The sequence below is a fragment of the Mytilus trossulus genome, chromosome 7, assembly GCF_036588685.1.
Source record: "Mytilus trossulus isolate FHL-02 chromosome 7, PNRI_Mtr1.1.1.hap1, whole genome shotgun sequence".
NCBI classification, from domain to species: domain Eukaryota; kingdom Metazoa; phylum Mollusca; class Bivalvia; order Mytilida; family Mytilidae; genus Mytilus; species Mytilus trossulus.
The window spans coordinates 51819475-51839479 of NC_086379.1; the positions used below are offsets into that span (position 1 = coordinate 51819475).

The 20005-nt window shown below is 31.5% G+C and overlaps 1 protein-coding gene across 1 annotated transcript in view; it reads left to right on the plus strand.

Annotated features, from left to right (window-relative positions):
• The first annotated feature begins 1014 nt into the window (after positions 1–1014).
• The window catches only part of LOC134725248 (diacylglycerol kinase epsilon-like), a 30196-nt gene continuing 11205 nt past the window's right edge, over positions 1015–20005 (plus strand). Inside the window, exons 1-6 of the mRNA XM_063588909.1 lie at positions 1015–1210; positions 3221–3892; positions 5595–5738; positions 6603–6751; positions 7286–7343; positions 8085–8195. Coding sequence (XP_063444979.1) covers positions 1148–1210; positions 3221–3892; positions 5595–5738; positions 6603–6751; positions 7286–7343; positions 8085–8195 — 1197 coding nt within the window. The 5' untranslated portion in view covers positions 1015–1147. The remainder of the gene's footprint in view (positions 1211–3220; positions 3893–5594; positions 5739–6602; positions 6752–7285; positions 7344–8084; positions 8196–20005) is intronic.

The following is a 20005-nucleotide window of genomic DNA, read 5'->3' on the forward strand; positions in this document are numbered from 1 at the left end:
GGTGTCATCTGACCTTGACCTCATTTTCATGGTTCAGTGGTTATAGTTAAGTTTTTGTGTTTTGGTCTGTTTTTCTTACACTGTATACAATATGTCTACTATATTTGGTGTATGAAATGATTGTAAGGTGTACATGTCCAACTGGCAGGTGTCATCTGACCTTGACCTCATTTTCATGGTTCAGTGGTTATAGTTAAGTTTTTTTTGTTTTGTCTGTTTTTCTTATACTGTATGCAATAGGTCTACTTTATTTGGTGTATGGAATGATTGTAAGGTGTACATGTCTAGCTGGCAGGTGTCATCTGACCTTGACCTCATTTTCATGGTTCAATAGTCAAAGTTAAGTTTTTGAGTTTTGGTCTTTTTTCTAATTTTATATGCAATAGGTCAACTTTATTTGGTGTATGGAAATATTTTATGATCTAATTGTCAGTTGCGCACGTTTTATTGACCTCCTTTTAATGGTTCATTGCTCATGTTGCTCAGTGTTAAGTTTTTGTGTTTTGGTCTGTTTTTCTTAATCTATAAGCAATAGGTCAACTATATTTGTTGTATGGAAGAATTGTTAGCTGTACATGTCTGCCTGGCTTGTCCATCTGAACTTGACCTTATTTTTATATGATCTTATATGGTTTATTGGTCAATGTTTAGTTTTCTTGGATAATGTTAAGTGTATGTGACAGTTGTAATAAAGCTTTATATTTAGGACTATCTACAAAATATCAATAATAAGTAAAGAAGGCGAGACATTTCAGCGTGTGCACTCTTGTCACGTATGAAACGACGGTTTTCAGGTTGTTGTTTATTGAATCTCTGCTTTTCATGGGACGATCTTCTATGTGACATAATGTCTAATATTATGTATTCAATATATTATCATATATGTCCAGTGGGTATTTCACATTTGCTTATTTGTGATTTCTTATTACATTGGATTGTCCTCTTCGATGATTAGAGGTGTGCCTTGACTGGAGGAATATCATTTTTAGATTACTGATGGAGGGAAACATTGGGATTATTCCCCTTTGTGGTTTCCGGTGAAAACAAAATGTTGTCATGCCTTTTTCTGAACTTTTACCCTACCTGCATTTTTTGGCCAAGTGCACGTGTTATAAATGTATAACATGTCGTCATAAAATGAGTAAACATGAAGATCTCCGACCTTAATAGGGAGCTGTTCCTGAAATATCCAGTTGTAAAGAAAGTTGCGGTACAGTTCGATAAAAAATATTAAAAAAATCAACAATATTATGATATAAAAAATGTAACCAGACATGTTCTGTATCTACAGTTTCACCAGAACTTCGGTTGATTTGAAAAAAACTTCAGTTTGACAGTAATTCCAAAGAATTTTTACTTAGTATCTTGTTTTTTTTGGGAAGTATGATATGAAACTTAGGATACAGAATCAGATATGGTATTAGTTAATGAAAATTTGCATTTGATTTTTTACTTTACCATATTTTTGAATAAATTATACCCCCTTTAAAATCATGATTGATAACTTATGTTATGCAAACACTGAAATTACATCTAAGATAAAAACTTCTAAGGGAACGAAAAAAAGATTTCCGAGGTCCTGAAAGGGTCAATCCTGAAATCCTGAGGTTAAAAACACCTGATCCCAGAGTTCAGATGAAGGTCCTATCCCCCTCTATAGAGCTACATTGCACACATATATGAATGTAGACAAATTGAAGAAAACAATCTGAAATTATAGAATTACTGAGCTTGCCTGCTGATCATATATAAATTGCAAAATCAAACACTTAAGGAGGCTCGCGGGTATAAGATTTTCAGAAAAAAATTAAACTTTAATTTTTCATTACAAATTTTATTTATTACCTTGAGTAGTTGTTAGTTTATCATATGGTACAAAAATCATTCCAAAAAATCAATTCGTGTTGGCCCCAGGTGACTTTTAAAATGTTGATATCATTGAAAAAGCTCCAAATTATCTCCCTTTGGTGCAAAAATGCCATATTTTGGCATTAAAATTGAAATATCTTTTTTTACTCATCGGTGACCTATAATTTTTATTGTTGTTTTCGAATAAGCTGTACATAAACTAAATATTTGTAAAATTTTAGCGATTTCTGTAATTTAGTTCTTTTTTTATTTCGATATTACTGCTATTTCTCCTATTACTTCAACAGAAAAAAAGGACATTAACAAAAATGTACGCTTCTTTCGAAGGCAGATTGTGAGCGTAAATAAACGGTGACCCCATTTTTTTATTTCATTTTTCTATTAAGTATAAGATAAAGTTCATTTATAGAAAAATATAGAGAAATCCTATATTAAATAAAAAATTTGATTTAGACCCGCGAGCCCCCTTAAACATAGAAGAGTTCATTTGAAAGGCTGAAAAACTATTGTGTGCATTTATTTAATATTGCAATTATGTCAATTTAGACTCAAATGGATTACACAAATTACAATGTCAAATTTTGCGATATTGTTGAATTCATATTTAAAATATATATAATATTTCAAAACATGAGTTTAAATATTTGCGAATACAACCCTGCGGCATTATTCGCAAAACTAAAAACATCTCAAATAATTTCTGAATTATGATGTTTAACACTAATCTAATGTTGAAATCTTCATAGAATATTTTTTTTTTTTTTAACAAAGACAACAATTCTAAATTTGTCTGTAGTTAAACTTGTTAGTAAAGAAAAAAGAATATATGTCATGTATGTGTTTCCACTAACCTTTCCTACACTGTTTTTAGTGCCTACCCTAACACTTTGTATGTCATTTTTGAACAAGCACTGTTAAAGTCAGACAGATTCCCTAGAACATGTAGAATTAACCAGTTATGAAATGTTCAAAATAAACTAGATTGCCTACCTGCCAATGTTTAAAATAAACTATATTGCCTACCTGCCTAACCTTTTTTTCTAAGCACGTACAAATGTAAGCAAATACACATGTATTATTTGTTTAGCCTTTTTCTTTGCTTACCATCCATGAACAGCATATTTAAAAAAACATCTTTTAATAGGGATAGTAAACTTAGTTTAAAAAACATTCTCATATAAATATAACTGTGTGAAGTGAAAAAAATTACTTGAACCATCACAAGTAAAAATGCACCGGTATGTGTCTGGTAATAATTTATTGGTACATTGAATGATGAAGACTGTAGAATTAGTTTACCATAACTGATATTAACACCTTATTCATATGGATGCCTGCTTTTTATTTGTAGATGGATCCTTATTTTTCAATGCTCATTATGATATCGTTTATGGTTTTTGCATTTATACTGATGAAGATATACAGACGATACAGATTACAGCATTATGAAGTACCAGCTAGAGATGTACGAAAAGGTCATCGTTGGTATATGGTAGACATTTTTCCTGAACTGATTTATTGCAGCTATAGTCACGATCGTATAAAACATGGTGCTCGTTGTGATTCCTGTGGTTTATGTGTGGAAGAAAGTCATATGAAAGCAGCCAATAAGAAATTCCCATGTAAGCCCTTGACAGAATCAGGACCTGTAACCCATCACCATTGGATACAAGGGAACTTACCGTTATATAGTAAATGTTTTGTTTGTGGTGATGATTGTGGCATCTTACCACATATTTCTGATGTCAGATGTGCATGGTGTGGAAGATCTGCACATGAAAATTGTATTTATATGAAAGAAGAATGTGATATGGGAGAATTTCGTTCCTCCATTGTGCCACCTCACTGTATTAAACTTACATGGACTGGAATCAAAGGACGTAGGCATTTAGTTGTTGAGTCTGTCAATCATCCTGGTTATAAAAACTGGTGCCCTGTTATTGTTGTAGGCAATAGGAAGAGTGGTAACAATGAAGGGGAGTTAATTCTCAGAGATTTCAGATCAGTTCTTAATCCTACTCAGGTAACTATATTTTCGACTTCACCCAATATCTAATGAATTTGTTTAGAAATACTGTTACATGTATAATTAGAAGGTTATGAAAAACAAACATACATGTACATGTATGTAATACAAATATATATAATACAAACATTTAAGATACAAAATTATAGAACAATGATAATCTTCTTCTGCATATACAATGTATAACTACTATCCAACTGTCTACAATTCACATGATTAAACAAAAAAAATGTGTACAACAGTACAAGATAAAAGGCATGTACTTTATGTCGGTTCCTAGATTCAAGCTAACGCCATTTAATTTTCTCCTGGAAAATGTAAGTGACTAGTGTTAAATTATACAAAAAATATTTTTCAAAAGGCCCAAATTACATGAATTAGCTGTAAAATAACTTTTAAAAGATCTGTTATTTGATGAAAAAGATAGGAATGATTGTAAGTGACAAATTCTTGCATTGAGTTCATGCTAATTGTGAACATGTTACTTAATATAGTCCTATGCCTCTACATACTCTTTTTGTTCCAGATACAGTTGTACATGTTAAGATTGAATTAAAAACAAATCTTTGTTATTTCACATTTTCATGTAGTATATTGAAATGATTTCTCCCCCAGTTCATGAATTTGAATATTTTTTAATGCTGTTCAACCAGAGGATAATCATTGACAGTCTCATATGTAGAATTTTCTCGCTGTATTGAAGACCTAGTGGTGGCTTTTGGCTCATATCTGGTCATTGGTTTTCAGGTTGTTGTCTCTTTGACATATTCCCTATTTCCATTTTCAATTTTATCATTATGGTTACAACTTACATGTACATTAGCTGCAAGATTGTATAATTCTGGTTTCTTACTTTACAGGTAATTGATTTTAAATTATGTCCCACCAGAGAATGGTCTTGAGTGGTGCCATTTACTACCAGATATTACATTTAGAGTTCTTGTAAGATAGTTGTATTACTCTGATTTCTGACTTTACAGGTAATTGATTTAAATGATGTCCCACCAGAGAACGGTCTTGAGTGGTGCCATTTACTACCAGATATTACATTTAGAGTTCTTGTAAGATAGTTGTATTACTCTGATTTCTGACTTTACAGGTAATTGATTTAAATGATGTCCCACCAGAGAACGGTCTTGAGTGGTGCCATTTGCTGCCAGATATTACATTAAGAGTTCTTGTAAGATAGTTGTATTACTCTGTTTTCTTACTTTACAGGTAATTGATTTAAATGATGTCCCACCAGAGAACAGTCTTGAGTAGTGCCATTTGCTGCCAGATATTACATTAAGAGTTCTTGTAAGATAGTTGTATTACTCTGATTTCTGACTTTACAGGTAATTGATTTAAATAATGTCCCACCAGAGAACGGTCTTGAGTGGTGCCATTTACTACCAGATATTACATTTAGAGTTCTTGTAAGATAGTTGAATTACTCTGATTTCTCACTTTACAGGTAATTGATTTGAATGATGTCCCACCAGAGAACAGTCTTGAGTGGTGCCAAATTCTACCAGATATTACATTAAGAGTTCTTGTAAGATATTTGCATTACTCTGGTTTTTACTTTACAGGTAATTGATTTAAATGATGTTCCACCAGAGAACGGTCTTGAGTGGTGCACGTGCCATTTGTTGCCAGATATTACATTAAGAGTTCTTGTAAGATAGTTGTATGACTCTGTTTTCTTTCTTTACAGGTAATTGATTTAAATGATGTTCCACCAGAGAACGGTCTTGAGTGGTGCCATTTGCTGCCAGATATTACATTTAGAGTTCTTGTATGTGGAGGTGATGGATCTGTAGGATGGGTACTAAATGCAATAAACCATTTACAACTCAAGGTAATCTTGAACAAATCCTATTTTCTACACAGCTATTGCAATGTCTGTAACAACTAACCTCAGACCTTAATACATTTAATAATTCTATCTTTATTAAAGTTAATGCATCAGCACACACAATTAACTCTAAACTGATCCGCCTCAAAGTCAAAAAGTAACACTGATGGATGCTGTTCAGGGTTCTCACTAAGGCGAGTCCATGAGTCCTGGACTCATCAAAATCTGTCTGAACTCACCATTTTCAAAACTGGTGAGTCCACAGATGCATCAAGATTGAAATATTTTGTATAAACTGAATACAGATAAGCACAAATATCATTATTTTATGCAAAAGTTTAAAAGTAATCTGAATGTAATGTCAGTACATTGCTCTGTGTGGCCATGGAGACTAAAGTATTTCATTATATTCCAATAAAATAAATTCTTCTTGCTGTTGGACTCACCACGGCCAAAAATGAAGAGTCCCCTGGACTCACCTTCAAAAAACCTTAGCGAGAACAACAGCCTGTTGTAGCATTTGTGTCCCCAGTTTCAACATGATGTCAACAATTGTTAATAGTTTGTTAAGATTAGTTTAGGACATTACTACCGGTAATAATGGTAAATGATGATGAAAGATTATTAGCTTATGCAGTTTTCAATCGCATTCACTCACATGCAGTTATAAAACTGTTTTCTTGTAAGTTATTATGCCCCACCTACAATTTCATGGTCAACTGAACACAGAAAATGATATTGCGAATGGGGCATTTGTGTACTAGGGATACATTCTTGTTGATTCTGTTTTGACTCATATTTATGTGAAGTGTATACATGTTTATTCAAACTGTCTAAAAAAAATATGCAATTATCTTTTGTTTACAGAATCCTCCATTAGTTGCAATATTACCACTAGGGACAGGGAATGATTTGTCCAGAGTCCTAGGATGGGGTGAAGGTCACACAATGCATGATATGGCGATATCCACAGTTCTGCATCAAGTTGAGAAGGCAGAGCCAGACATGTTAGATAGGTGAGTTATTGATGTCAGGCTTTTAAAATGCTTCATTTTCAAATTGATTTCCTATCAATCTGATTAGAACCAGCCCCCACTAACCGCTTGCTTTATGTAAATAATAAAGTCCTATGAGAATACAGGTAAAATTTTGAATGTAGGTTTGCGAAGCAATTTAACACAATTAAACACAGATCAACATGATCAAAGTAGATTTTTATACTACTCTTTTTAAGCACAAAACTCTGAAATTTGAAAATTGAAACTCAACAAAATAAGGTTTTACAGTAATAGCAGCTCCAGATTCCTCGGTCATGTGACCAAATATATGTTTTCTTTCTGTAGGATATCACATTTCAAGAGAAAAATTCTCTTATCTGTTTGTAAATTTTCGAGATTTATATATAAATATTTTAATTTCAAAGACATAGCATATACTAGACTGCCCAGTGTGTAAATAATGCAATTTTGAACTTGATTTGTAGGTATTCTTATGTTTAAGTCATCAACCATTTTCACACTAATTATGAAATACATATATAAATATTTTAGGTGGAATGTACAGATTACACGTAAAAGAAAATATCCAGTTCTCATCCAAAACAAATCTGTAAGTACTGTATGACTTTCTTTAAATAGTATGAATATTAAACAGAAAAAAACCAGTAAAAAACTTGTTAATATTGTAATGAGATCATTTGTAAATAACAAATATTTTTAGTTATGTTAAAAGAAAGTAAATAAAAAAAACTAATTTTACAAATCAATATTTTTTTTTTAGGTCAAATTGAATTGCAATATCACAAAAATTCATTTTGCATTTTTGTCAATTGCATGCACAAATTTCTGAATTTTCTAATAGGAACACAAAATCAAAGTGGAAATCTAACAAAAATATCATTAAATGACTGATGTTGCCATTGAAAAATATTGGAACAATACAAGCATTTACAGAACCTCACAGCACATCATTTTAAAAGTCAAATAACTTGTATAGAAATTTATATAGATAGATCATCTTTAATATAAGTGTTTTGTCCACATAACTGTTTTGATAAATAAACTGGCCAAAAGAAAGAAAATTTGAATATTTATATGGTACTTGCAGGTGCTCAATAGTCCTTGCTTGAAAATATGTAAGAAAATATGCAGCTTCTGTTCAAAATTTAAAAAGTTCTATCTTTAAAACATAAAATATCTCTGAAGATTGTACAGAACAGTACAGTTGACTTTACATTCTCAACAATTAGCTTTATACACATCCTCCTGATTTTTTAATTCTTAATTTTTTAGGCCATATAGTGCTCTTATAGCTCATCTTCTTCATTTCACCATTTTAATTCTTTTTCAGATGATAATGAATAATTATGCATCAATAGGAGTGGATGCTCTTGTTACTCTTAATTTCCATAAACAAAGAGAAAGTAGACCATGGCTGTTTACGCACAGAATCATCAATAAGGTACATGATTTATTATACAACATTAGTGATAGAACAAACAGACTGCAGCTTTAAGTGTTATCATTGCAAAGAAAGAAACATTTTAAATATCATTTCTAATTTTCCAGATGAATTCATTGACCAAAAAAATTGTATTGCAAATCAATATTTATTTTGTCTATGAATTTATCTGGAAAATTGGAAGTAAAATCTGAACTATACAATTGAAAGTTTTCTAGTTAGTAAAAAGGCAAAAGGAAGAAAAGAGATTAATTCAGATTTTTTATGTAGATAAGTACAAAATATGAATTATGTTAGGAACTTGTGTATCAAAATTCCATGACTTATGTTGAACATGAAATCAATGAAAACTTGCAGCCAATGATTACAAATATGTCTTAATGCTGGCAAAAATGTTTTGAAACTAAAGGGAAGTATATAGGCCTTTTCAAAGACCTTACTTTTATAATAGTAAATGAAATCATAGTTGCCTCCCTTTGTACATTTACAAACAATGTTTTTCCCTCTTTATGTGCTAAATGACAGTGGTATATTTCTTACTAATGTGATGAAAAAGTTTATATTCTTATAATCAAACTTTTAGGAGTATGCAGGATTCAGGCTGTCTGTCTTGTTATCACACTGTAAGACAGGGCTCTCGGTCATTAAACTTTACTCAGTACTCTAAGTACAAAATAAGTGCTTGAAACGCAAACTCCAGTATTTTGATTGGTTGATCCTTGAGTCTGAGTACAAAAATCGAGCTCAAAAGTTTTATGACCACAAGTTCAGAACTTACTTGAAGTTCTTTGTCACGTTTAAAACTTTTAACATTTACAGATTATTTACAGGACTATGATTTTTTCCCTCGATTTTAAATTGTGATCCTGAACTTAGAGAAAAAAAATGACATACTTTTCATTATGCCCAGTACTTTTGATCGCACCGTGGGTAAATTATCACTTTGTGATTGGTTTAACACTGTCACATGTTGACCCACTATGAGACCGTAAGAGGTTAGTAAATTACATAGGAGGTTCAAGAAGCGTTAATGGTGACGTCATCTATTAATTTTCTTCTGTTTCATTGTTTATTTTTCAACAAAACACAGCAGAAAAAGTTCAGCGTGCGATAAATTTGTTAAACTTTAATCCGGCCTCACCCCCTATGGATTTTACTAACCCTCAATGGATTGGTAGGGGGTCAGTAGTGACCCATATAACTTATAGTGGCAGCCACTGTTCCTGCATGTTTCATTAGATTTCCATGAATTTTAAACATTATTGTAACATCTCCATATTGAGATGTGCACATGAGAAGCCCATAGTGGTTCTTAATCAAATTACTTTTATGACCTCTACAACTCAGAAATATTTATACTGCACTTTGTTGATATATCCATGATACATCAGGTGTTCATGAAAATTTATATATTAACCAATCATTAGTTGCATTTTTGCGCCTGTCCCAAGTCAGGAGCCTCTGGCCCTTGTTAGTCTTGTATTATTTTAACTTTTAGTTTCTTGTGTACAACTCAGACTTTAGTATGGCGTTCATTATCACTGAACTAGTATATATTTGTTATGGGGCCAGCTGAAGGACACCTCCGGGTGCGGGAATTTCTCCTTGCATTGAAGACCTGTTGGTGACCTTCTGCTGTTGTCTGCTCTGTGGTCGGGTTGTTGTCTTTTTGGCACATTCCCTATTTCCATTCTCAATTTTATTGTCAAATCTCTTTATTAAAGTATTTTGTCTTTTGGTAAATTTCAGATTAAGACCTATAGCATTCAGAATTATTTCTTTCTAGCTGAATTTAACTTGTACCTGCTGCATCAGATTTTCATGAATCTTTGTACATTCAAATTATATACTAACTAAGATGTGCACATTAGCAGGACATCTTTATACATTCGCAAAATCCAACAGTTATCCCCCTTTGCTCATATATAGGTTTAAGAAAATATCTTGTCAGCACTGATTAAAACATTTGAATGTTTATTGATTTTTATACCCCCGCTTTAAAAAAGGGTGGGTATTCTGTTTTACCTCTGTCTGTCAGTCCGTCCGTCCCATGAATATTTTTCGTCACATTTTTCTCAGGAACTACAATACAAGGATTTCTGAAATTTGGTTTCAGGGTTTATCTAAGTCAGCTATACCGTGTGATGCGTTTTCAGATTGATCACTTGACAACTTCCTGTTTACCGAAGACTTGTATGATTTTACACATGATAGCCAAATTGAAAATTTTCATCACATTTTTCTCAGGAACTACAATACAAGGATTTCTGAAATTTGGTTTCAGGATTTATATAAGTCAGCTATACCGTGTGATGCGTTTTCAGATTCATCACTCGACAACTTCCTGTTTACTGAACACTTGCATATTTTTACACTATTAATATTATCCACTTGCGGCAGGGGTATCATCAGTGAGCAGTAGCTCGCAGTTACTTGTTGACTACTGAATGTTTCTTGAATTGAAAATTTTTTAAGATCTGTTGAAACCAATGACCAAATTGGACAGATATTTTTAAGGAATTTTTCTGATTTTGTTACTTTAGGAATAATCAGAAATCAAGTGCCAACTGATGAGCACATTAGCTTATATTGAAATCTTGTGGTAAATTAGATTTAAATCACATTTTCAAGAACAAATAAAGTTAATCGAAATCAAACCACTTAGAAATATTCTTATTAATTTTTTACTACTGGATATGATTTTTACTTTGGGTCTGATGAAAAGTACAAGGCTTTGTAAGCCATAGTAAAATGGTTTATTTAAAATAATTAGAAAAGATTTCACTTATAATGTTTTATTGAATATTGAGATATTACTTCTATCAACAAACAGCATATTTAATAAAATTTCACTGTTTTGTTATGTTCCGACATGTTTTTCCATATAAATTTTAAAAAAACCTATTTTGTAATGCACTTTTTGATATATTAATGCGCATATTTAAGGGATTAAATTGCGTTTTCAAGTCACTGTAGATAACCTGAATAATTCAGTCCCACCCCATAATTGATCTCTTCTAAGCAAGTAGCCATAATAGAGCAGTGAAATATAACAACTGAAAATATCATGGTTTCACGGTAGAAGGCTATTTCTTCCATGAATATACATGTGCACAATTTTTGTGTGCTTTCAGTCTCATAAAAGCAGACTATATCTAGAAAATACATTATTGCCTCTCATTGTAGAACAATTTTACAATGCACCTTTAGGGTAATAATATTTTGATTGTAGATTTGAAGAATAGATCAAATCAAACTAAGTCCAGTATCCATTCAAGGGTCCTATACATGTAGTTGCTTTTAAAATATTTCCTCTCTTATGAAATGATTTAAACTGGACTTTAACATGTTTGAAATTACAAACTGCCAAAAGTCAAAATTTGACACTTGCACTTCAAATTAAAGGAAAGAGAATTACTGAGCCTTTTGTCTGTAGTTCCAAACAATCTACAGTTATGGCAATCATACCATCTCTCCTTATTCTTTATTGACAGAATTTTAAAGTTGCTATGATTACAGGGCTTAATAATGGCTTTGTTATAATACCCCATAAAGATCCTACTCTTTAATATGCATTTTATATAATTCTTACTTTTCATTACTGAGATAACTCAAGATAAAAAAAATTACTAACTCTCAAATAAATCTTCCATAATTTATTTATATATTGCTTTAAGTGAAAAAATGCATATAGCATTTTCCTTGCATTATTTTTAGTTCAACAGGGTCAGTGTAGGCTATTGCTATCACTTGCAGAATTTTCAAAATCTTATTATTCTCAGAAGGTCCTTGAAGAAAATCTGCAGGTCCCCCAAAATTTTGTTGGCTTTCCCAAATATGTGTTGGTAAAATCCCTAGGACCACCACTTTTTGAGAACTTAATGTCTATAGTTTGTCAGCCACTCGCTTTTATAAAAATCTTCTGAAATATTTTAGCATTTAGAAACCAACTTGGTCATATGATAATTATCCTTGGTATATCTAGTTTTTTTAATGATTCAAGATGATTACATCTGTCAAAAACATTGCTATCAATGCTTAAAACAGAACATATGAGAAATATGAAAGTAATAATAAATATCTTGAAAATATTAAGGGAGAATTTCAAGATCTATGTTTTGTTCACTTTTATCAAAATTGTCGGTCAACTCATTGTAGGAGTTATTGCCCTTTTATGACTATTTTTATCTACTCTAGATTTTGACAATGATTTTTTATACGACCGCAAAATTTGAAAAAATTTTCGTCGTATATTGCTATCACGTTGGCGTCGTCGTCTTCGTCTTCGTCCGAATACTTTTAGTTTTCGCACTCTAACTTTAGTAAAATTGAATAGAAATCTATGAAATTTTAACACAAGGTTTATGACCACAAAAGGAAGGTTGGTATTGATTTTGGGAGTTTTGGTTTCAACAGTTTAGTAATAAGGGGCCAAAAAAGGGCCCAAATAAGCATTATTCTTGGTTTTCGCACAATAACTTTAGTTTAAGTAAATAGAAATCAATGAAATTTAAACACAATGTTTATGACCTCAAAAGGAAGGTTGGTATTGATTTTGGGAGTTTAGGTCCCAACAGTTTAGGAATTAGGGGCCAAAAAGGGACCCAAATAAGCATTTTTCTTGGTTTTCGCACCATAACGTTAGTATGAGTAAATAGAAATCTATGAAATTTAAACACAAGGTTTATGACCATAAAAGGAAGGTTGGTATTGATTTTGGGAGTTTTGGTCCCAACAGAATAAGGGGCCCAAAGGGTCCAAAATTAAACTTTGTTTGATTTCATCAAAATTGAAGAATTGGGGTTCTTTGATATGCCTAATCTAACTGAATATGTAGATTCTTAACTTTTGGTCCTGTTTTCAAATTGGTCTACATTAAGGTCCAAAGGGTCCAAAATTAAACTTAGTTTGATTTTAACAAAAATTGAAATCTTGGGGTTATTTGATATGCTGAATCCAAACATGTACTTAGATTTTTGATTATGGGCCCAGTTTTCAAGTTGGTCCAAATCAGGATCTAAAATTATTATATTAAGTATTGTGCAATAGCAAGTCTTTTCAATTGCACAGTATTGCGCAATGGCAAGAAATATCTTATTGCACAATATTGTGAAGTAGCAATTTTTTGTTTAATTAGAGTTATCTTTCTTTGTCCAGAATAGTAAGCAAGAAATATCTAATTGCACAATATTTTGCAATAGCAAGATTTTTTTTTAATTGGAGTTATCTTTCTTTGTCCAGAATCAACTTAAATCTTTGTTATATACAATATACAATGTGGTCCGAGACCACAATTGTCGTCCCTTGATTTTCGTTGTTCACGAATATAGTCCCTAGTGTTAACAGTGGGTTACTTGCCAATAATTTTTATACCCCTTCCAAATTTATCTCTCCGAGTTTAATGCCTCAAATTGTAAGTAGGGGGGTGAAATTACACTGTAAAAAAATTTGGGTCCAGAATTTTACAGGAAAGTAGTGATTTGGTCCAGCTGAAAAAGGTTAAAAATTAGCACTTCGGAAGCTGTCAAAAGATTTCAAGACACCCTAAACACAAAATTGTCCATATTTTGAGTTAGAGGCGATGAAGTTTTCTATAATTTTGATATAATTTGTCCCAAAAGTAGTACAACACACTGTAAAAGTTTCATTGGGAAAGCGCAGGTGGGATTTTTTTTATTTTCATTTATGTTCTAAAAGAAATGCACTACGAATTAATTGTGTTCTCGGACCTAAGAGGTGAAGTCTGTAAATATAGAATCTGAACTTTGGCAACTTCCCTAAATGATTTGGTGGTGTCACTTTGTCAAATAGCATGAAACTAAAGGATTTAAACTTTTATTTTATAGAATTTCTGCAAAAATGACCAATTTTGGCATTTTATGGTCAAAATAGGCATTTCAAGGCTTTTTCAATATTGATGCATTCATGGCATCCTGACTTTCTATCTGACAGGTTTTCATGTGTCAATACTTGTGTTTATGTGCCTTCATCTAGTACTTTTACTTGTTTATGAACTCAGAATCTACAGAAAAGAAGGTTATTTCAGATAATATGTACAAAATGTGTTGTATAAATGACCCTTGTCTAACGCCCTGTTTGGATAAAGTCAAAAGTGGGGTTCTTGGTACATAAAATTTGAAGTCTACAATAAAGACCTCACTAAATTTGTATCAAAAGCACTTTACAATGTCTAATGTACCTGTTCCATTTCACATAATATCTTTCTTTTCTTCTGTAGGATAGCAAGTGGTTTAAATATAAGCCTGTTGAGACTAAAATTGCATTCAAGTTTTTATTAAAAAGGCAAAAATCTTTGTATCAGACCATACTGTCTGTAAGAAAAGTTAATTGCAAGAGCCTTTTTGTGCTCAGATTTGTTGTATCATGTCACATGAGTATAGAAATGATAAAAAGGACACAATTTTTTATTTCTTATAGCCTCAATATGCATTTTTTAATGTAAATATGTGGCACGGCTTAAATTGACCCTTATTTTTTTCCAGTCTTGCTTGGCTTAAGACCCTTTTAAAGTAATATGATATGCTATTTGTAACTTTTCTTTCTATTTAAAGTACATTCAATACATATGTAAGGATTATTTATAACCAAAAAGCTTCACAAATTTAAAATTGCTGGAATATATTACATCTTCATGTAAGGCCCCCTTTCATTGAAAAACCTCAATTTTTAGGCCCAGGCTGATATAAATTTGACTTTTGAATAATTATGCTAAGTCTGATAAATCAAATGAGTACTCTATTGCTTTAAGTACATAATAAATGATATATTAGGGCATTTGAAAAGTATTTTTTTGCAACATTTTAATTTTCAAAGCCCAAAATGTTGATAGTTGAAATTTTTCAATTTTAACGTCAAAATTTAACACGCAAAGATGAGTATAGAATTTAACATAGTGTCTATAATATATATCCTATTGTTATGAAACTTTGCAAGCAGTGTTATAATTTATTAAGCTTTGGTCATACCAAGTTTTTTTAAGATTTGTCAACTCTTTCTATCCTATTAGGTCCGAGACCACAATTGTCGTCCCTTGATTTTCGTTGTTCACGAATATAGTCCCTAGTGTTAACAGTGGGTTACTTGCCAATAATTTTTATACCCCTTCCAAATTTATCTCTCCGAGTTTAATGCCTCAAATTGTAAGTAGGGGGGTGAAATTACACTGTAAAAAAATTTGGGTCCAGAATTTTACAGGAAAGTAGTGATTTGGTCCAGCTGAAAAAGGTTAAAAATTAGCACTTCGGAAGCTGTCAAAAGATTTCAAGACACCCTAAACACAAAATTGTCCATATTTTGAGTTAGAGGCGATGAAGTTTTCTATAATTTTGATATAATTTGTCCCAAAAGTAGTACAACACACTGTAAAAGTTTCATTGGGAAAGCGCAGGTGGGATTTTTTTTATTTTCATTTATGTTCTAAAAGAAATGCACTACGAATTAATTGTGTTCTCGGACCATGTATATTCACTTTTTACTACCAACTAATAAATTAAAATAATCTTTACCATTCAGTGATAACAAGCAGTTTTTTTACATCTTAATATTTTATGATGTATTTAAATGAGTAGTTATTGTTGCAAACTCCATTGGAAATTTTAATTGAGATTAGTTTTGGAATAAGGGAAAGGGGGATGTGATTAAAAAAATTGGGTTCAATTTTTCTCATTGGAAATTTCATAAATAAAAAGAAAATTTCTTCAAACATTTTTTTGAGAGGATTAATATTCAACAGCATAGTGTATTGCTCTAAGAGAAAATAAAAAAATTAAGTTCATTAGAACACATTCATTCTGTGTCAGAAACCTATGCTGTGTCCACTATTTAATCACAATCCAAATTTAGAGCTGAATCCAGTTTGAATGATGTGTCCATACTTGCCCCAACCGTTCAGGGTTCAACCTCTGCGGTCGTATAAAGCTACGCCCTGCGGAGCATCTGGTTAATTGATAATAGATCGATAGAAACTGTATACCAAAAAAATCATTTCTTCAAATAGGTCATCATTGCCAAAGTCATTAGTTAAAATTTCAACCAAATTTAGGCCTAGGAAACATTACATGCAAGTTACATCTATAATACTAAAATTACGAGGTCCAATTTATCAGCCGTCATCACATTAATACGACGAATCAAAGAATTCAACTTATATATAACTTATAAAGTACAAAGGTGTAGATTAAAAATAACACCACTCCAGGCCCTTTTGTTTTCCACGTAATTAATATTGCCAATAATTAGGAAGTTCCGGGTCGAGTCCGATACCGATACCAATAGTATATTCACCTGTTACCTATTACCTTATCTGTGCGTTCCACATCTGACAGGTGCACCACCAAACAGTGTATTCATGATTAATATGCTATATACAAGGGTCATAATCACAGGATTGACACTACTTAATTGTCAAATTGTTACCTATTGTAGTATTTTAATCAGTAAGACTTTCTAAGATAACAAATCTGGACTAAAAATAAGGCGTATAGGTACAGTTTTCAATTTGTTTGTGGGCATGCATGACATAAAACAGCGAATCAAAGGATTCAACTTTATTCATAACTAATATATTACAATGCTGTCGATTAAAAAATACTCCATTCCAGGATTTTTTGTTTTCCAAATAATTAATATTACCAATAATTGATAAGTTCCAGTCCGACAGGTTCAAACAGAAATTTAGATTTGAAAGCAGAGAAAACTGTGTATATTATAATCGGCATGACTTTATCAGATGACAATAGTATACTAATACTAAAATAAGGCTAGCGCATAGTTATATACTTTAATTCATTCACAGACCCGCGATATCACGGGTGTGTTCTAGTTACATTAAAAGTTTGGGTTGTTTTTTGGTCTGTAAGTTTCTTGTCCCAAAGATCAATGGAAATATTTGTGACGTCATCCATTTTGAAATTCTGATAAATACAATAAAAAACAATATTATTTCCATTTGTACAGCACATATTTTCTCATTGAGTAAGAATAGCCAAAAATTTAAACATTTCAGAAAGAGGGAGCATGAAAACTAGAAGGGCCTTTTTTTGTATAATTGAATAACAAACAAAAAGAACTTCAATGTTTTTGAAAAAAAAAATGCTTATGAAATATTATAATATACCCATCAAGATTAAAGAAAAAACAATATTTTGAGAATGTTATTTGTTTTTATGAACCAAACCCTTCAATTATTCATGACTGTTAAAACAATTACAGTATGTTATGAACCTGTCCTGTCTTTTAGACACTGGTACACCTAAGACAAATTGTTCAGTAATTGTCAGACAGGCTGTGTTTTATTATCAATAACACCCTATACATCATGCTTAATTACAAAACTATGTATTATCCCCATAGTCTAACCCAGCGTGATGACTGAGATTTAACATTACCAAAGTTTTTGCATCAAGTGTTAAAACATTACAGTCACCTGATATATATGTTACCTACATATCAACACTTTATCAGGAGTAAGATCTGACACTGTGCAGTAGGGTACAGCATAATTAATGTTCATACTGATAGCAAATTTTTCAAATGCAGAAGTTGTTATTGAAAACCATCATGTAATTTTAGATGGTATCCTGAAGTTACAAAAAAAATATGTATAAAAAAGATGGCCTAATTCTTTAATTTGTATGATCCAATTTTTAAGTGTTTATGTACTGGTATATTAATTCTAGTATTTGATCTAGTTGTAGTCACATTTTTTCATCAAAATTTTAAGCTTTTATATAATAAAGCAGTAAAACAATTTGACAGCATCCTTAAATGGTCAGTTGAAGAAGGAAAAAAGTTAGATGCTAAATAATCTCAAAGTATAGGTTAAGTTTGATACTTATGATGTTGACTTATATTGTTCATGAGTTATGGTCCTTGAGTTTTGAATATGACACTTAAAAGTTAATTACCTTTCCCTTCAATCACTTATAAATCGGTCTACCTATGGTTTTGAAATTATATCATGTTGTTACTGATGACTAAAAAGAGGTTAAGTTTAATATTTGTATTTTTCACTTATACTGTTTAAGAGTTATGTTCTTTGATAGATGTGAAAATTGCTCTTTATGTCCTTACCCTGCAATAACTAAGAACAATATGCACTTAAACAATGATCTCAACAAAAAAAAATTTTTATACGACCGCAAATTTTGAAAAAATTTTCGTCGTATATTGCTATCACGTTGGCGTCGTCGTCGTCGTTGTCGTCGTCATTGTCGTCGTCGTCGTCGTCGTCCGAATACTTTTAGTTTTCGCACTCTAACTTTAGTAAAAGTGAATAGAAATCTAAGAAATTTTAACACAAGGTTTATGACCATAAAAGGAAGGTTGGGATTGATTTTGGGAGTTTTGGTCCCATTATTTTAGGAATTAGGGGCCAAAAAGGGCCAAAATAAGCATTTTCTTGGTTTTCGCACTATAACTTTAGTTTAAGTTAATAGAAAGCTATGAAATTTTGACACAAGGTTTATGACCACAAAAGAAAGGTTGGGATTGATTTTGGGAGTTTTGGTTTCAACAGTTTAGGAATTAGGGGCCAAAAAAGGGCCCAAATAAGCATTATTCTTGGTTTTCGCACAATAACTTTAGTTTAAGTAAATAGAAATCAATGAAATTTAAACACAATGTTTATGACTACAAAAGGAAGATTGGTATTGATTTTGGGAGTTAAGGTCCCAACAGTTAAGGAATTAAGGGCCAAAAAGGGACCCAAATAAGCATTTTTCTTGGTTTTCGCACCATAACGTTAGTATAAGTAAATAGAAATCTATGAAATTTAAACACAAGGTTTATGACCATAAAAGGAAGGTTGGTATTGATTTTGGGAGTTTTGGTCCCAACAGTTTAGGAAAAAGAGGCCCAAAGGGTCCAAAATTAAACTTTGTTTGATTTCATCAAAATTGAATAATTGGGGTTCTTTGATATGCCGAATCTAACTGTGTATGTAGATTCTTAACTTTTGGTCATGTTTTCAAATTGGTCTACATTAAGGTCCAAAGGGTCCAAAATTAAAGTTAGTTTGATTTTGACAAAAAATGAATCGGTTGGGTTCTTTGATATGTTGAATCTAAAAATGTACTTAGATTCTTGATTATTGGCCCAGTTTTCAAGTTGGTCCAAATCTGGGTCCAAAATTAAACTTTATTTGATTTCATCAAAAATTGAATAAATGGGGTTCTTTGATATGCCAAATCTAACTGTGTATGTAGATTTTTCATTTTTGGTCCCGTTTTCAAATTGGCCTACATTAAGGTCCAAAGGGTCCAAAATGAAACTAAGTTTGGTTTTAACAAAAATTAAATTCTTGGGCCTATTTGATATGCTGAATCTAAACATGTACTTAGATTTTTGATTATGGGCCCAGTTTTCAAGTTGGTCCAAATCAGGATCTAAAGCTATTATATTAAGTATTGTGCAATAGCAAGTCTTTTCAATTGCACAGTATTGTGCAATGGCAAGAAATATCTAATTTCAAAATATTGTGAAATAGCAAATTTTTTTTTCAATTAGAGTTATCTTTCTTTGTCCAGAATAGTAAGCAAGAAATACCTTATTACAAGAATTTTTTTTAATTGGAGTTATCTTTCTTTGTCCAGAATCAACTTAAATCTTTGTTTTATACAATATACAATGTATATTCACTTTTTACTACCAACTGATAAATTTAAATAATCTTTACCAGTCAGTGATAACAAGCAGTTTTTTTACATCTTAATATTTTATGATGTATTTAAATGAGTAGTTTTTGTTGCAAACTCCATTAGAATATTTTAATTGAGATTAGTTTTGGAATA